General features: G+C 39.3%; 2 protein-coding genes across 2 annotated transcripts in view; one reads left to right on the top strand and one right to left on the bottom strand.

Moving 5' to 3' along the window:
• Positions 1-9,628, top strand: part of dnah9l (dynein, axonemal, heavy polypeptide 9 like) — a 43,645-nt gene extending 34,017 nt beyond the window's left edge. Inside the window, exons 71-84 of the mRNA XM_056750059.1 lie at positions 475-645; positions 728-850; positions 1,483-1,676; positions 1,842-1,990; positions 3,716-3,843; positions 3,908-4,135; positions 4,282-4,473; positions 6,608-6,727; positions 6,812-7,054; positions 7,132-7,314; positions 7,395-7,510; positions 8,613-8,725; positions 9,024-9,164; positions 9,268-9,628. Of these exons, the coding sequence (XP_056606037.1) occupies positions 475-645; positions 728-850; positions 1,483-1,676; positions 1,842-1,990; positions 3,716-3,843; positions 3,908-4,135; positions 4,282-4,473; positions 6,608-6,727; positions 6,812-7,054; positions 7,132-7,314; positions 7,395-7,510; positions 8,613-8,725; positions 9,024-9,164; positions 9,268-9,515 (2,349 nt within the window). The 3' untranslated portion in view covers positions 9,516-9,628. The remainder of the gene's footprint in view (positions 1-474; positions 646-727; positions 851-1,482; positions 1,677-1,841; positions 1,991-3,715; positions 3,844-3,907; positions 4,136-4,281; positions 4,474-6,607; positions 6,728-6,811; positions 7,055-7,131; positions 7,315-7,394; positions 7,511-8,612; positions 8,726-9,023; positions 9,165-9,267) is intronic.
• A 1,225-nt stretch (positions 9,629-10,853) lies between these two features.
• The window catches only part of kcnh7 (potassium channel, voltage gated eag related subfamily H, member 7), a 45,642-nt gene continuing 38,065 nt past the window's right edge, over positions 10,854-18,430 (bottom strand). Inside the window, exons 13-18 of the mRNA XM_056750660.1 lie at positions 17,878-18,083; positions 16,039-16,144; positions 15,513-15,656; positions 14,625-14,769; positions 14,103-14,250; positions 10,854-12,594 (exon numbers count right to left, since the gene is read on the bottom strand). Of these exons, the coding sequence (XP_056606638.1) occupies positions 12,337-12,594; positions 14,103-14,250; positions 14,625-14,769; positions 15,513-15,656; positions 16,039-16,144; positions 17,878-18,083 (1,007 nt within the window). The 3' untranslated portion in view covers positions 10,854-12,336. The remainder of the gene's footprint in view (positions 12,595-14,102; positions 14,251-14,624; positions 14,770-15,512; positions 15,657-16,038; positions 16,145-17,877; positions 18,084-18,430) is intronic.

Below are 18,430 nucleotides of genomic sequence, written 5' to 3' on the forward strand. Positions count from 1 at the left end.
TTAACGAAATATAAACGATGGCATCATTGGGCCTCATTCATGAAACATTAGTAAATATACAGTATGAGTAAACATATGTGTCATATCAGACCTTTCTGAAAACTCTCCTCCAGATTCACCAATACCTCGTAAGCGTCAAATTTGATAATTAAATGTATGTTAATGAATCCCAATCATATATAAATAGGGCACGCATGCACGCTTATTCATAATTCATAATCCCCAAATAAGATTTTGAAAATATTACGTTTTTAGCGAATCCAAAAATTGACGTCAGAGCGACTTTATGAACGATTTACACAAAAATCTGTTCTGCTTGTGTTTTATGAATGAGGCCCAATAATTCCGCCTCACAAATACGTGATAATACCGCAACGGCCTGACAACCTTACAGTGCTAATCTGATATTGTGAATGTTTGCAGAACGGTGATCGTGACCATAATGAGTTGTGATGTTGGATGTTCTCTCCGCAGGCCTTTAATGTCGTGTTTCATAAAGCCGTACAGAATGCAGACGTGTGTTCAGATGTGAAGAGTCGTGTGAACACTCTGATAGACTGCATCACCTTCTCAACATTCAACTACATCAACAGAGGACTGTTTGAGAGAGACAAACTAACCTTCGCCGCACAGCTTACATTTCAGGTTACATGTTATAAAATATCCTGACAGATGACAAACGTGAAGCTGTGATAGATTTTGCTGACTGTGTGTGTTTGTGTGTCAGTTATTGTTGATGAGTAAGGAGGTGGACACTCGAGAGCTGGACTTTCTGCTGCGCTTTAACATCGACCTCAGTTACAGCAGCCCGCTGGACTTCCTGTCTAACTCCACCTGGAGCGCTGTTAAAGTAAACACACACACACGCACATGCACACACACTCATGCACGCACATACAAACACACACATACACACACACACTTGCACACACTCACGCACGCATGCAAACAGGCACACACACCCACTCACACACGCACTTACACACACTCACTCACTCACACACCCACACACACCCACTCACACACGCACTTACGCACACTCACACACTCACTCACACACACACACACACAATCACTCACACACACACTCACTCACACACACACACTCACTCACTCACTCACTCACACACCCACACACACCCACTCACACACGCACTTACGCACACTCACACACTCACTCACACACACACACACAATCACTCACACACACACCCACTCACACACACACACACACTCACTCACTCACACACACACTCACTCACTCACACACACGCACTTATGCACTCACTCACTCACTCACTCACTCACTCACTCACACCCACACACACCCACTTACACACGCACTTACGCACACTCACTCACACACACACACACACTCACGCACACTCACACACTCACTCACACACACTCACTCACTCACACACACACACACGCACTTATGCACACACACACTCACATGTCTGGTCTGGTGTGTTCTCTCAGACCATGAGCTTCACGGACGACTTTCGGGGTCTGGATCGGGACATGGAGGGTTCTCCTAAACGCTGGAAGAAAGTGGTGGAGTCTGAATGTCCAGAGAAAGAGAAACTGCCACAGGAATGGAAGAGCAAGAGTTCGCTTCAGAAACTCATCCTCATGAGAGCTCTCAGACCCGACAGGATGACGTATGCCGTACGGTCAGTCCACATGAAAGCACATTCACACTAACATCACGGCAGAAACGTGATCAGGATTTTCATTGATCAGGAGTCATCATTTACAGTAGCAGAAGCAAACCTGTCAGTCATCAGCTCTCATCTTTGGTCATGATGAAGTGTGTGAACAGTGTGGTGTTTGTGTAGGAACTTTGTTGAAGAGAAACTGGGTGTGCAGTACACTGAGGGCAGGAAGGTGGAGTTTGCGCGCTCGTTTAAAGAGTGTGGACCGGCCTCGCCCGTCTTCTTCATCCTGTCACCTGGAGTGGATCCGCTAAAAGACGTCGAGTCTCTGGGTACCGTCCACACATTGACTTCTTCCATCTTATCCCAAACCCCTGCACGCTCAAACACATTTCTCACAATATTGCGTCACTATGCTGCCGCTTCATTGTGGATTAAAGCTTCTGCTAAATGCCTAAACATGAATGTTAACTAGAGAGAGAGATAGAGAGCATGTGATCGTTTGTGTTGATGTTTTTTATGGCTTTGTTTACATAATTCACACAGACTTGTGTAGTGTTGACTGACACTTTCATTTAGCTTTGTTATAAGATCTGCCCGCTTTATTTTATGCATCTATTTAGACACGTCTTTGCATTCATATGGCTACAACATTGGCCTGTAGGTCGCCAGAAGAATGGTTATGTCATGATTTTCCAGGGGAGAACCCAAGTGCAGGCAAACACGGGGATGAAGGGGTTAACAGGGAATTTATTGCACAAAGAACACTATAAAAGGACAAAACAAACCCCACGAGGGGGAAAACAATACAGGATAAACTATTAACTAAACAAGGACACGGACTAACTTAACTAAGAAAACAAACACTTAATACAAACACTAGACTAGACTAGACTAGACTAGACACGAGGAAACAGGAACTGGGCAAGAACAGGCATCTACAGACAACATCAACGTACAAGTACAGCAACATCAAACAATCCAAGAGCCCAAGACAATAGACAAGAGGATGCTTTAAAGGGAAACAAACACAGGATAAATGGCAAGAGACAGGTGTGGGTAACGAAACACTAATGGGAAGCGAGATGGCGGGAGACACAGACAAGACATGAGAAAGCGCATGTCAGCCAATATATAAGCAAAGCCATGTCTTTCTCACACAAAACCCAAGGGCTATGCCATGACTCCGCTGCAAGACAAGAATACACATGACATGATAGCGGAATCATGACAGGTCAATCCTTAAAAAAAATTACCATATTGGTATTTGTAGTAAATCTATAGGAACATCAAATTTATACCTGTTCCCCTACAGGACAATATTTCTAATAAAACTGGAGGAATATAAATACACAATGTCTAAAATAGATATTTACTGTACTTTTACTATAGTAAAACCATCTTTAATTTTCAGTTTTCAAACAACCTCTTTAACATTACTTGACTAGGCATTTAGATTCAGTCAACAATCTTATGAAATAAAAACATTTGAGTATAAATCAGGCTTTAGTTTTTGACATAGAGAAATACTTTATAATTTTAAATATAGATTTAGTTAGGTTTGTTTTAACCTTTAGTTTTTTTAGTTATACCACCATAAACCCTGTCACATAATAGCGTATTAGAAAACAAAACATACATTACTGTACGTAAATACATTATATATTAAATTAATTAAGTAAATTCATTTAATTAAATTAACTTAATGTTACAGGACATAGTCAGAAACAATTGTTTTCAGTAACAGATACCTTATAAAGTAAAATAAAAATAAACTCAGTATATTTAATATAAAAATATATAAGAAAATATAAGAAAAGAAATGCAATTTTTATAATTCGTATTTTAAATAGTTATGTTATTATTTTATAACATTGTCTTTATAACCATTTGTTTAAAATGTATATATGTATTTACTTTTAAATATCTTTTTCTTTAATTACAAAGAAGAGTGCTGTTGACAGGTGGCAATGTGTGAATGTGACAAAGAAACAAACTTTATAAATGTCTGTATATGCGAGTGAGTGTTTGTGTATTTCTCTCGTTTGTGTGTTTAGGGAAGAAGCTGGGCTTCACTATAGATCTGGGGAAGCTTCATAATGTGTCTCTGGGACAGGGTCAGGAGTCTGTAGCAGAACTGGCGATGGAAAAAGCCTCCAGAGAGGGACACTGGGTCATTCTACAGGTCTGTGTGTGTCTCACATCATAATGTCATTTTGTGTTTTCTTCTCATCTGCCGTTTTCTGTAGAACGTTCATCTGGTGGCCAAATGGCTGGGCAGTCTGGAGAAACTCCTGGAGCGGTGCTGTGAGAACAGTCACCCGGACTACCGTGTGTTTATGAGCGCCGAACCGTCTCCCACCCCGCAGGAACACATCATCCCGCAGGGAATTCTGGAAAATTCCATCAAGATCACCAATGAGCCGCCTACAGGGATGCTGGCCAACCTACACGCAGCTTTAGATAACTTTGATCAGGTGAGTGAAATAAACACCAGACTACTGACAAAACAATATCGATGCCAAATTATTTCACCAAAAAATGAACATTTGCTGTTAATGTATTTACTCTCTCTCTCTCTCAACCATTTTCATTTTTGGGTGAACGTGTTCTTGTGTTTTAGGACATTCTGGACCAGTGTTCCCGTGAGCAGGAGTTTAAGACCATTCTGTTCTCGCTGTGTTATTTCCACGCATGTGTGGCAGAGAGAAGAAAGTTTGGTCCTCAGGGTTGGAACAGAAAGTACCCGTTCAACACAGGAGACCTCACCATATCAGTCAATGTGCTCTATAACTACCTGGAGGCCAACTCACAGGTGTGTGTGTGTGTGTGACATTTGTCACCTTCAAATAAAACCTCTAAATTTTGAAGTTTCTTACCAGACATACAAATGGTAATCCATTCAAGTGATTTCTAAGAGGATTTTGTGAATGCAGTGCATGTAGGGACACAAAGGTCCAATTATGACATTAGCCTAGCAAGATTGACAAGCTGCCAAAATGTTGATGCAATGAAACACATACCATATGACACTGTCATGAGCGTTACATCACAAATGTTCAATATAAATTAAATGAATCAATCTACAGACAATCTGATGAGGTAAACTGTAGCAATCTGTACTATTAACTATAATCAAATATTACAGTATTTTTAAATAGAACAGAATCAGAAAGACTTTGAAAAAAAAAATCTAGAAAATTAAGATGAAGTGAGTTTTTGTCATGAAACTCGGGGTGAGACATGGACAGAGGACCCCTGACGCAGACAGCGGGTTAACAAGACATTTAATGAATAATAAAAAACAGGAAACAAAAACCAACGAGGGGTTAAACAACATATCATAAAGGGTACTGACAGGAACAAAGACACACTGCACTGAACTAGACTAGACAAGACTAAATATAACAATTACATAAACTTTGACTAACTAGACTTACACTACAACACCAGGGAACAAGAACTCACCCACATGACACAAACAATGAACAAGCACAGGACAGAAAACACCAGGGGATTTATAAAGGTAACTAAATCTGAAGGGGACAGGTGTGGGGCATGAAATCATAATGAGCACTAACAAAGAAACAAGAGGGCAGGAACAATGACAAGACTGGGGAGAGAGTACGGCAGCCCATAAGTGCCAAAATTGTCTCTCTCCAACATAAAACAAAGATCCTGCTCAGTTTTTTACTGTAGTACTTTTGTGCACTTTTTTTGCACAGTTTTTTATGGCACTTTTGTATATTTACTTTAGTAAGGTTGGGCAAAAATACATCAAAATGCATATTTTAAAATAAGATACCAAATACCTTAATTTTATTTGAATCATTGTCAATGATTTTATATTTGGTCCACACTGGATGCTGTGCGATGCGATAAACCCATTGAGAACAAGTCGTGTCATGTCACGTCGTGCCGGTCACGTTTATTGTTTAACAGTTTGCGAATGATTCATAATTGTATCCTAATTGAGTTATTTGGTGTTTGGTAACGAAGAGCCTACTTTGGAACAGCAACACTTACTCAACTACAAACACGTAATTCCTAAAAAGACAACTGATGGCTCCTGTATTCATAGAAACTACTTTCTAACTTATTAATCATCTGATTTTTTATCATAAATATAATATTATAAAATGGTCAGTTCTGATCCTTGATTCTGATTGGTTGAGCCGAGTTCTAAGGTGTTATAAAATACCGCCATTTATAACTGCTGACAGCATTACAGAGCCTAAATATCACTTTATATTACTTTATTATATGAAGCCTTGCTACGCATGTGGAATATCCGTTTTATAAAAGCAATAAGCATTAATATATTATGTGTCCGGCAGTCCTTCTTTTAATGGTCCTATTATACAAGTACATCAATTCAGCAATAAGATATTTACTGTATGGATCATCGGACACCTATTTGGAAGTAAAATTTTAGCATTTCAACATCTATTAAATAATCAACATGTTTTGTAGCCATATGTGTCAGCCAAATATGTATAAATGCTAGAAACGTAATCGGAAAGTAGTAACAGAACTTGTCAACTTAACAAAGTCTAACAAAAACAGTCAAACTCATTAGCTACTGATGCCTTTGAACACAGCACACATTATGTAAATTGGCAAACTATTTAGCCTAGGCTACAAAACAAACACCAAAATGTAACATGAACTGTAAAGAATTATAGCAATTTATGGCAAAGATGATGGAAATCTGGCAGTCTGCGCGTTTATAACCTTGACCCTTGAGGCCGCATTTTAATGTCATCATGTAGATTTCTTACTAAGTATTTGAAAAATACAACGACTAAAGTATTTTGATACAAAATATGAAGTGATTTTCAACAACCCTATCAAATACAAATGAAAAAATACAATTTTGTTTTTAAAACACATGAATCATAAATAGTGCCCATCCCTGCCTATAGGTTTGTGTGTTATTGTGTGTTCAGGTGCCGTGGGAAGATCTGCGCTATCTGTTTGGTGAGATCATGTATGGAGGTCACATCACTGATGACTGGGACAGAAGACTGTGCAGAACTTACCTGGAAGAGTACATGCAACCCAACCAGGTGCACACAACGCGCACACAAGAAAACATACACATGTGACACACAATGTACACACTGACCACCACCTCTCCCCCGACTCCACAGTTCGACAGGAAGCTGTCACTGGCTCCTGGATTTGTCGTTCCTTCCAACCTGGATTATCAAGGTTATCACGCTTACATAGACGAGATGCTGCCACACGAAAGCCCGGTGCATTATGGGCTACATCTGAACGCTGAGATCGAGTTTCTCACGGTGACGTCAGACGGTCTGTTTCACACGCTGCTGGAGCTTCAGTCCAGAGACACCGGCATGGGTGAAGGAACCTCACAGACCACAGAGGAGAAGGTCTGGCTCTCTTTTCATGAACGTTGTGTTTGTCACTCGTGACACACCGACGCTTTACACAGTCTGTGTTGTTTCAGGTGAAGACCATCCTGGATGACATCCTGGAGAAATTACCCGAGGAGTACAACATGTCAGACATCACGTCCAAGACGGCGGAACGTTCTCCTTACATTCTAGTGTGCTTCCAGGAGTGTGAGCGTATGAACATGCTCGTCAACGAAATAAGACGCTCACTTAAAGAACTGGATCTGGGGTTAAAGGTGAGAGTTTGCGTGTGTGATGGATGTGTGTGATTGTGTTTGGTTCTGTACGATGATGACCTTCTTGCCGTCTCATGCAGGGAGAACTGGCCATATCGTCAGAGATGGAGCAGATACAAACAGCTTTGTTTTACGATAATGTTCCCGATCCGTGGGCCAGACTTGCGTACCCCTCCACATATAGTCTTGGACAGTGGTAAACAAGCACACACAAGGGTTTGCCTGGATATACACATTTCAAAACCTATTGAGACACTGTATATACACAGAGAAACCTCATCAGCAGATGTTTCTCTGGGACACTGTATGCAAGTTGTCTGCCATATTGGAACAGACAGAGTCGGTCAACACTAGAAAACAAGCTGACTGTGTGTCTCTGACTGTAGTATGAATATCACATGTACAATATAAATAGTGTTGGGCAAGTTACTCTGAAAAAGTAATGAATTACTTTACTTTCTATATCCTATATCAACCTTGTTCAGTGATTCAAGGATAGACATGAAACGGCTCTTTTAATTCATTCAAACAAAGAATATAAAACTACTTAAAGTAGTATTATTAACTGACCAAAGTATTACTAATGTGAGAATGACACATTAAATCAAAGATTGTAAAGTTTGACTTTGAATTTTGATGTCAATTCCACTATTGCACACACATGTATTACACACAGTATTTAGTTTAATGACATCAGAAGTAACTGTAATTAAATTACAGAAAACATAAGAGTAATCCCTTACTTTAAGTATTAAACGCTGTGACAGTAACTAATTACTTAATAACTAGTTAAACCCAACACTGAATGTAATATAAATAACACAATATAGCAAGACTACATTAAAAAGTGAGCATAGTTAAAAAGCTTTCAATTTTGAGTTAATACACAAAACCCGTGACCCGTAAGTGGGTTATCCCAATGTAATAAATCTCCATAAAAGGGAAGGAAGGAGTCGGGAACCGGAAGACATTTCAAAACATTTAATAGAGTAATATAACAGCCGGCGGCCCCTCACGGACGACCGCCGGCGAACAAAACATAAACATTAATACAAATACAAACATAACACAAGTTTCAGCAATCCTTTAAGACATCTTGGTGCATTTAATCCTTTCTGATAAAACAAAGGAAAAAAAAACAGTGCATGCTGGGATTGATGTACTGTATCTGCTGCCTTCTGCAGGGCACAGCCTTCACATGAGTGACACAACTGTTGTGACCTTTGCTTAGGTTAATATGTAAGTTATTGAATGACTGCTTTGCTGTAATGTTTTGTGTGTATTTCTGTGTGTTTCAGGTATAATGACGTGTTGCTCCGCTGTAGAGAGCTGGACAGCTGGACTCAAGATCTCTCTCTGCCCAGTGTGGTGTGGATCTCTGGTTTATTTAACCCGCAGTCTTTTCTAACAGGTAACACACACAAAAGTCAGAAGAAGAGTCAGAAATCTGACAAAAGTTTGAGAAGAGATGTCAACAATGTTCAACAATGTGTCAAACTGAGCTCAGATATGTCAAGTCCACAATCAAAGTCAATATGATTGAAGATCTCAATATCAACTCATTTCTCATCTCATTTACTCAAATCCGGATTATATGACCTCTAAAATATACATTCATTTTATTTCTCCTTAACGATTTTAGGGCAAACATGTGAAACGAAACTTTGTTCTGACCTCCTGACGCAAGTTTTTCGTTGTTTTTTTTGTAGCTGTGATGCAGAGTTTGGCACGTAAGAATGAATGGCCGCTGGACAAGATGAACCTGACGGTGGACGTTACCAAAAAGTTTAAAGAGGAGTTCAACCAGGCAGCCAGAGAGGGAGCGTACATCTACGGCCTTTACATGGAGGGTGTGTGCCCTCCTTCCAATCACAGTGCGGATGCTGAAGCGTAAGCCAATCACAGCACACTTCTAATATTATAATTTGAGTAATGGTGTGTTTATGACCGCAGGTGCACACTGGGATATTCAGGGTGGGACGATTGCAGAGGCGCGTCTGAAGGAACTAACTCCCAGCATGCCTGTTATCGCCGTCAGAGCCGTTCCAAACGACCGTCAGGAGACGCGTAATACCTACGAATGTCCCGTCTATAAAACCAAACTGCGCGCTAACACGTATATTTGGACCTTCAACCTTAAAACCAGAGAGAGACCTGCAAAATGGGTTCTTGCAGGGGTCGCCCTTCTGCTTAGTGTGTGAGACTGACACCTGATGACTAACTGATGTGTGACCGGTGTGTTTGTGTATTTATACTACTTCAAATAGTGCCTTTAGATAAAGACAGTGCTTTAAGAAAATACCTTCTTATTCTGGAACGTGCTTAAAGGGACAGTTCACCAATTAATCTTCATTCTGTCATCATTTATTTTCTCTCATGTGGTTGTACATCTGTGTGAGTCTTTCTTCAGGGAGACACAACAGAAGATATTTTGAGAAATGTCTCCGTGGTTTTGTGTTCATACAATGAAAGTCAATGGGGTTCAGTGTTGACTGACTATCAACATTCTTCTCATATATACTCATGCAGATCTGAAATAACATGAGGATGAATAAATGATGAGCGAATTCTCATTTTCTGGTGAACGTTCCCTTTAATTCGGACCAGCTGTGAGCTAAAGAATCAATGTTTATATACTCTTGTTCATTTCCATTAGTCATTTGACATGCTGTGTTCGGACCGTGAGTCTACAACCAAACCGGAAATCATTTTAATAAAACAAAAAAGTTTTACCTGAAGTCCCTTATCCAGCAATGTTTGTTTTAAAGTCACAAAATAAATCTTAAATTGTGACAATATTTACAAGACTTTCTCTGCTGCGTGTTGTGCGACCTAAAATAAAAAAATAATATATTTATACTATTTAATAAATATAAGCTTGAAAACTGTTTGCAAGCTTTCAGTCTTTCCTGATCCAGAAAGATATGAACATGAATAGAAAACAGCTGGACTTAAATGAGTGAACAAACATGATTTAAAGATTCCTTTTAAATGTAAAAAAAACAAGACTTACATCTGCAGAAAATATTAAGGGACCATTTCAAATTTATTTTTTATATTTTTCATAATTTTCCATAGATGTGTTTACGTAGGTTAAATGATCAATTGTGTTTCATTCTGTGAGACTAACAATATTTCTCCCAAATTAAAAAAAAGTTTCTATTTGCATTTATTTGCAAAGACTGAAAACTGGAGAAACCAGTTAGCATTAGAGATGCTCTTCTGTATTTTTTCAGACCTCAAATACAAGTTCAGATTCACTTTTAAGCAACACAACACTCATGTTTCTACATGCATTAAGGAAATGATCAAAATTTATTTGTTTATGTGATTTTCATCCACGTTTTCATGTGTCTTGTCATGCCCGTCAGTCTTTCACCATGCTGTTGGATGACTTTATGACACTGAGATTTGGATTCTTCGTCTCTTAATATGTTCGGCTGTTGTATATTTGCTCTGGTTTGATCAAACAGAAAAGTCCTTTCCTTAAAAGAAGTCAATAATGTGACACAACACTGTAAATGAAGCATTCTGTTCTTTATTATTATACACGGTTGTGCATTGTATATTCACAATATACAGCATAAATAGCCTATAATACATACCAATAATATATCCGAGGAAGAAAACATTCTAACCTGCTGTTACGTGTTGCGTTTTATAAAATACAGTGTCAAACATTTAAAAAAATGCATAAAAACAATTCTGCCAACAGCACTAGTTTTAAAAAGTGACACTGTACAAGATGTTTCAGAGAGTTTGTGCAAAAGATCGCAATAGTATCGTATCCCTCTCTCATCCTCTTCTTCACTTGCCAGCGTTCCCGGCTCCGAAACACGTGACGTGAATTCACAGCCTCTCTCTCAAATACACTGATATGTCCCACCGGATTCATTCATTCAGTCACGTCCAAGATCTAAATCTGGCAACTCTACGAGGAAACGACTAAAGACATGCATACGTTTAGTTTTCTCTGACACTAGGAAGACGGCGTGTTTGGATGCATCTCATAACATGTTGATTACATGATTAACACTTCTAACTAACTTTGGTTAAAACATGCAGCTGGAGTCATGTCATACTGCAAGACTAAGAGTTCTGTGCTTTATTCTGCGTTAAGATCCGGAGATGACGGCTGCTCCCAAAGCCAGAGATGTGGGTTCCCCGTGTCTCATGATTTATTTCTAAGGATAATAAATATAAATGATAACACTGCTACAGCTTCCGGAATATCACAAGCGTGACGTGGTGTTTACGTCTAAATTGTACGAGAAATGAAGGTACACGACAAAAAAACTGAGATTCGAAGTCAAAGTGGATCTGCGCGCAATGTGAACGGGTTTCATCAAATAAAATACTGAGACATCCTTATTTTTCAATACTGATGATGTTAAAATCTTCAGTCGACTGTCACTGGCCTGTGGGATTGTGATATGGGGAAAAACAAAGCGATATTTTGAGATGACGTGTCTGGACCATGAGGCTTTGTAGAGTTCAGTTCAAGTAAAGATTCTTCCTGAATACCAGGAATCTCGTAGTAAGTAAATAAATATGTATATAAATCACAAATAGGTGGTATAGGAAACCAAAAACAAGCTCATAGCACTTGGTTAACAATACAAGTGTCTTTTCACATGCAAAAAATAAACACTGCCTTTTTTCTCCCAGCATGCATCTTTCTTCATCATGAGCGCTTGCGCACCGTTCCGTTTCTTATTTACAAAATGAACACGCTTGAAAGCGATTCTGCATTAATGCATCTGTTTACCTGCTTTTGATTCGCTACTGGATCTGAAGAGAACTAAACGGGACACGGAGGGTGGATTTCAATCACTTGCATATGACTTTGAGCTCTCTACCCTGAGTCAGGGGCTGTCGTTTTGAAGGAAAGAGACTTATGGAGATTCTGTTCTGTCTGTGCATAGTTACACCAGCTCTTCAAACCTCACCATAATCAGGGATTATTGGCTCTCATCGTTTCTCTTGGTCAATTTTCTTTTGTGAAGCATTGAAACGTAAACTTTACTGTCCTGGAAGTCCAGGATCAGAGGAGGGTCTGTTGAGATCCAGCGCTGTCTTGTTGCCCAGCGATGAGTCCGGGAGGGATGCTTGTCTGATTGACAACTGGAGAGATCTGGGATGCTCATTATCCATTGGCTTTAGCCCCGCCTCACACCGAGGGTCCGGCGCCGGTGCGGTGGTTGTGCTGACATCACAGGTCATCTCCGTGGTAACGGCAGGTGTGGAGTCTTCGCTGCAGACATTCTCTGGTTTGGGACTCTTCAAACAAACACACATCAGACCTCGGGATACTCAGGTGACACATTGACAGCAAGAGGGTAGTGTACTACATCCCATAATGCAATGCACTTAATTTATAATTTCCATTTAATTAATTTCTATTTGAACCGATACATCTTTACTCACTTTTTTTAAATCAAATTAGATAACCATTCTAGTACTATTACAAAAAGTTTATTTGGGGTGATATTAGTATACTTCTTTTAAACTAAAAAAAGAAAGAAAGGGACCAAGATACAAGTAAATCTGGGTTGTAGTTGTGTTTACTCTTTTGGTTGAGTAAAGTAATAAATATCTAATATACAAAAGTTAAAATGTGCTGAGAATATACAGCACTTCAAAGTGTACTGTCATAAACTGAAAATGTGCTTCATGTACTGAACTAGTATAATACGAGAATACTTCTCAGTTTACTTGTAATATAGTGTAGTTGTAAGCTAGTTGTGTACTCAAAGTGTACTGTTGTTAGACCTAAAGTATACTGTACTTAAAATCAGTGATTGAATTAAGGGGCGCTGGGGGTCTCCAGGACTCCTCATAAGGCATTGGGGACCCCTATACGAGGTAAGAAGTAGACTAAATAATAATAATTCTGACAAATCTAAAATTTCTAAAACCGAACCACACAAAGTCAATCTTACATTTTCTCTTTTCCAGTCAGATACTGGTGGGTGCAGTGAATATAAATAGCATTTGCCAACAAGACAGGTATTTACACGCAGTGTATACAGACACTCCATTTTAATTTGTTTTAAGATTCTTGCTCCAACCCAAAAAAACATCCTGCGATATGATTCAATTCAAGCACTGCTTGAAATATCTGTGTTTATAAACTAAAATAGTGTGCCAATTTTGTCAATAATAATACTACAAAAGTACACTTAGTAGTGTGTATACTGGTTGAACATTGATACTACACTTACTAATTACTAGTAAACTTAAGTAAATTTCAAGTGTAGTTGTTTTTTCACCCTTACAAAAGTTCATTTGATTAAACCAAAAACCTGGTCGATTTTTATACGTGACATATATCGGGAAAATACAACATTTTAGGTCAATTTGAAGGAACATAAAACTATTTGAAAGGTCTTTAGTTGACTACTCAATCAAAAGAGTAAACACAACTAGGCTTTTAAGTATATCTCCATCAAAAGGCTGAAAATAAGTATAGAGCAAGTACAGACAAGCTTTCCTGTAGCTCAGTGGTAAGAGCATTGTGTTAACAATGCAAGGTTGTGGGTTCGATCCCAGGGGATTGAAAATACCTATGTAAAATGTATAGGATAAAGCAATGTAAGTCACTTTGGAAAAAAGCGTCTGCCAAATGCCTTAATGTAAATGTCAGTACACACAAGTACACATAAGTACACAAGTACACTAAAGTACATAAACAGCAGACTGAAAGTGAACAGTTTAATATTTTCAGGTTAGTATATTTGAGAAGTGTTTGTGTGAGGGCATGTTGTGGGTTGTCTGTTGTTTGTTACCCGTGTCTGTATGGCGGTGACGGGCTGTACAGGTTTGTTATATTCTGGACTGACGGCTACAGTGCTGTACGCTGGAGGTCCTGAAGCGCTCTGTCTCTGGAGTAACTGTAAAATAGCCTGAATGTCTGTCGTCATCTGAGATTCCAGCCTAGACACACAAATACAATACAATCTGTGACCAGCGGAGGGCAGTATGCATCACTTTATCAAAACTACAACATGCTCATGTTCACAGAATGAAAACTATATTAGGGTGCGTGCACACCACTGCAGGATAGTGTTATATTTATCTAAACTTTTTAAATGTGAGCGGCCTTTACATCTGAATGGATCCATGTTTATTGCTCTTCAACTGGAAAAAAAGAAAATCTGTTCTAGTTGTTTGCGGTGTGAATGTCACTGTTCTCATACATTCATAACAATTTTTAAAACGCATACTTCTCATCCTTGTGAACGGGCCTTAATTCTTTTTCTTATAATTCACACTTTCATGTGAGTTCTCTCTCTCTCTCTCTCTCTAACCTGTTCAGGTGTTCCTGCAGTAGATCCAGCCGCTGCTCCATTTCTCCGAACGTGATGTCACTTTCACAGTCATCTCCTCCCTCTTTGTCCTGAGATTTCGCTGAGTCATCTGCTTTCCCACAAGGCCATTCTTCAGCGCACACGTCTGGAGAAACGCAAAGCCCTCAGAGCTATTCATCACAGACGTACACACACAAACATACGAACCCAATGCATCATGCACACATCTGCCATTGATGCGCTGGGTGTGTGTGCAGCAGGTGTTAAATCTGCGCACGTGTCATCACACAGAAATAAAACATATGTGCACAACATATGTGTGTATGTTCAGAGGTGTGAGTGTGTGTGTGTGTGTGTGTGTGTGTGTATATTGAGAGGTGTGTGTGTGTGTGTATGTTGAGAGGTGTGTGTGTGTGTGTGTATGTTCAGAGGTGTGTTTGCCTCTAGCAACATATATGGAAACCCTCAATCTCATGACAGCACCGTTCCACATCTCTCTTGTAATATTAACAGATAGACAGAGAGTGGAAACAAGAAATAAATGAGTTCTTCAGATATGAGGAGCTGTGTGTAATGTTGTAAGCGTTCACATTCACAATCTCTAATTTACTCTTAAGTTTCAGGGAGTTTGAAGTACGTCTGGACTTTATATTTTTGATATAAACTGTTATTATATGTTGAATTTTAACAATGCTCGTATTCAATAACATCACATCGACCAATCGGGAGCAGAACTATCAACATTATTCATGATTAGAGAGTTTTGAGATTTACATTCATGCTTTTTGCAAAGGATTAGATGTGTACAAGCAAACATAAATGTGTTTACGAGAGCGAACAAATGTTACCCAACAGCTATGAATGTGTGTTTTAGTGGTGGTTGTATACCATTGTTATCTGAAGTGTATGTGTGAGGGATGGTGATGAGATGGACTGGAAGAGGTCGACCCAGAACCCCAAAAGGTCTCGCTGTCTCCTCCTCCTCCTCTCGCACCGTCTCTCTCTCTGCTCTGCACGATTTGTTGGGTGTACCTGCACGAACACAGAGTCCTCTGTGAATTACACCACACCTTCTCACGGGTTTTGTGTGTATTAGCTTTCGGACGCACACGGAAAGAACAAGGAGAGAATGTTCCAGAGAGAGAGAGAGAGAGAGAGAGAGAGAGAGAGAGAGACATGTGCTCTGGGCAAAATAATCCCAACGGCAGGTTTAGACAGGGACGGAGGGATAAAACGCCTCCTGATCTGGTCCGATAACAAACATCTGTCTGTGACCGACCATCTCCATGGCAACAGCTTGAAAGCTAACGAGAGGAAAAGAGATGGGCGGAGAGAGGGGAAGGTGATGGGGGGGCTTTGAAGAGACGAGGGGATACGAAAAGAAGCGCACAATGAGGAAGAGAAAGACTCTGACCTGCCGAGCGTTTGCTCTTACAGCTGGATTTATTCCTGACGTCTGGATCCTCGGTGTCTGAGTCACTCTGAGTCGTGTAGATGTTCGTCTGAGGAGCCACGGCAACCTGCATCCACACACAAACACATTTAACACACGCTAACCGTATGTATCGCTGGGGAAATCTGATTGGCTGAATTATTGGAGCTTCTTCCATCTGTCTTAAAGTCCCCGTTAAATATATTTTTTTTTTATAAAATCTGTTTGCCCTCATAATCTACAATTAAGATTCTTAAATGCACTTCTGCAACATGACGTTTGTTAGACAGCTCGGGCGGAGCACCCGTTAGCTCCTCCCCTTCACCTGTCAGTCTGCTGTCAGTTCCTTTTCAAAATGCAACGGCTGTTATTTACACATCCAATCAAATCGCAGAGAAAGACGAAAGCCAACCCACAAGTTATCCCATTCGAAATTCCATTTCAGTCAGAAATGCGTCGAAATACAGAAATAAAAACGATCGCAACTTCCGGTTGCCGGAGACTTTAAGAAAACACCGAAGTTATATTCATAGACATATTAAACATAGATGTCATATGAGTGATTGTTTGTATGGGTTGCTGTAAGTTGTCCACCATATTGGACTGGTCAGAGTTGGTCCGTGAACACTCGGCACACACTCAATGCTAACACAACATGAAAAAGGTTAACAGTGTTTAAAGACCTGTTATATTCAGTTATTACATAAAAACACTACCAATTCTCACCGATGAGAGGTTATCTACCACCAGAGGTTTTGTAAAGTTTTGCCATTCTTTGAGAACTAAAACGTTGATCTTTCCAGGATGTCGGACACGTTAGCGTGATATCGAGATACATCTATTTAAACATCTGGACTAACTGGAAAATCTGAATATTGAGAAAGTCATCCTTAAAGTTGTCCATCAGAGGTGCTGTAGCAGGCCGTTGCTAAGAAGAAACAGTTTTGTTTTAACGCTCTTCATGATGTTGTGCAGAGAAGATGAATCTGAAAGCTGAAATTCTAAGCTCTACACAGATACCACACTTGAGTGAGTAATAACCAAACCTGACAGCAGCAACGGAAGTTAGTAGAGGTGTTTATGGACCATTTTGTTAGCGATTATGCTGCATATATTCCAAAAAAATTTAAAATGATATATATTTACGGTAGGAAATGATCTTCAGTAAATATCCTAATGATTTTGGTATAAAAAAAATATACCCGTGCGACTTGTGTACTTAGGTTTTGTGGTCCAGGGTCACACATTTGGTATTATATCTGTACAAAAGTGTTTAATGAAATCAAAAGAAGCCTCTTGTTATGGCCATCTGTGTGTTCATCTGTTGGTTTGGTCCCTTACTGTGCTTGGCATATACAGTATATGTGTGTTCTAGGTCATTCAAGGGTTTTTCGTAAAAAAATCAGTAATTAATGTTATGGTAATACTAAAGTAAAAGATTCACATTAACAGTTTCCTTGGAAATAAACAAGGTTTGTGTTTGCTACTGTATCTTTAAAAGTTATATTAAATTTAATTTGATTGCTACAGCACTTCTAACAGTTTTGCATTGCTGTGATGAAGAAAATACATTTAACATAATATATATGATCACACATGAAAGATGGTTTTAAAATATTTCTGTGTGAATCTTGAATATGAAACGTGGATCTCGAATATGAATTTCCCCGTAAAATTACCTGTTTATAATGTTTGTTTCCTTGGAAAATTCTGTATTAAAAACAGTTGTAAAATTACCGTATTTAGAGTCGCTAAATAGTGCTGATGTTTAAATGTGCATCAAGCTCTCAAGGTTGTGAAGTCTGTGGGACGTTTGTGTACCTTTGCGATCTCCTCTCGCAGGTTGAACGTGAGCTCCAGGTTGGACAGAAAGTAGTCGGAGAATTCAGGATACATGTCCAGAACCTCCAGAAGATCTTCTCTGTGGATGGTGTGCAGCTCACAGTAACTCAGAGCTCGAACGTCAGCGTTGGCTTTCCCCGGCTTGGCGTACAGATGAATCATCTCGCCAAAAATATCATTCTTACCTGAGAGGTGGGCGATCAGAGATCAGGGGAGGAGAGAGAGAGAAGATCAAATGAGAAACATTGAAACGCTATAGGGGAAAGCAAGTAACTGAACCTTATACTACACACTACATTAAACACACAACAATTCAGAAAAACAGAACTGTTTCTTGAGATTAAAAACCTTTTGAGACTGAATGCTTGAATTTAGAAAATAAAAATGTCTTTGGGATTGATGACTTGGACTGAAACTTGAAAGGGATTCACATCCAAATAATTCCCAATTGTTACATTGGTGCAAACTCTCACGCATTGAGTTTCATTCAGGAAACACAAGCAGAACAAATGTTTGTGTAAATGGTTCGTAA

The sequence above is a fragment of the Triplophysa dalaica genome, chromosome 6 (assembly GCF_015846415.1).
Source record: "Triplophysa dalaica isolate WHDGS20190420 chromosome 6, ASM1584641v1, whole genome shotgun sequence".
Classification (NCBI taxonomy): domain Eukaryota; kingdom Metazoa; phylum Chordata; class Actinopteri; order Cypriniformes; family Nemacheilidae; genus Triplophysa; species Triplophysa dalaica.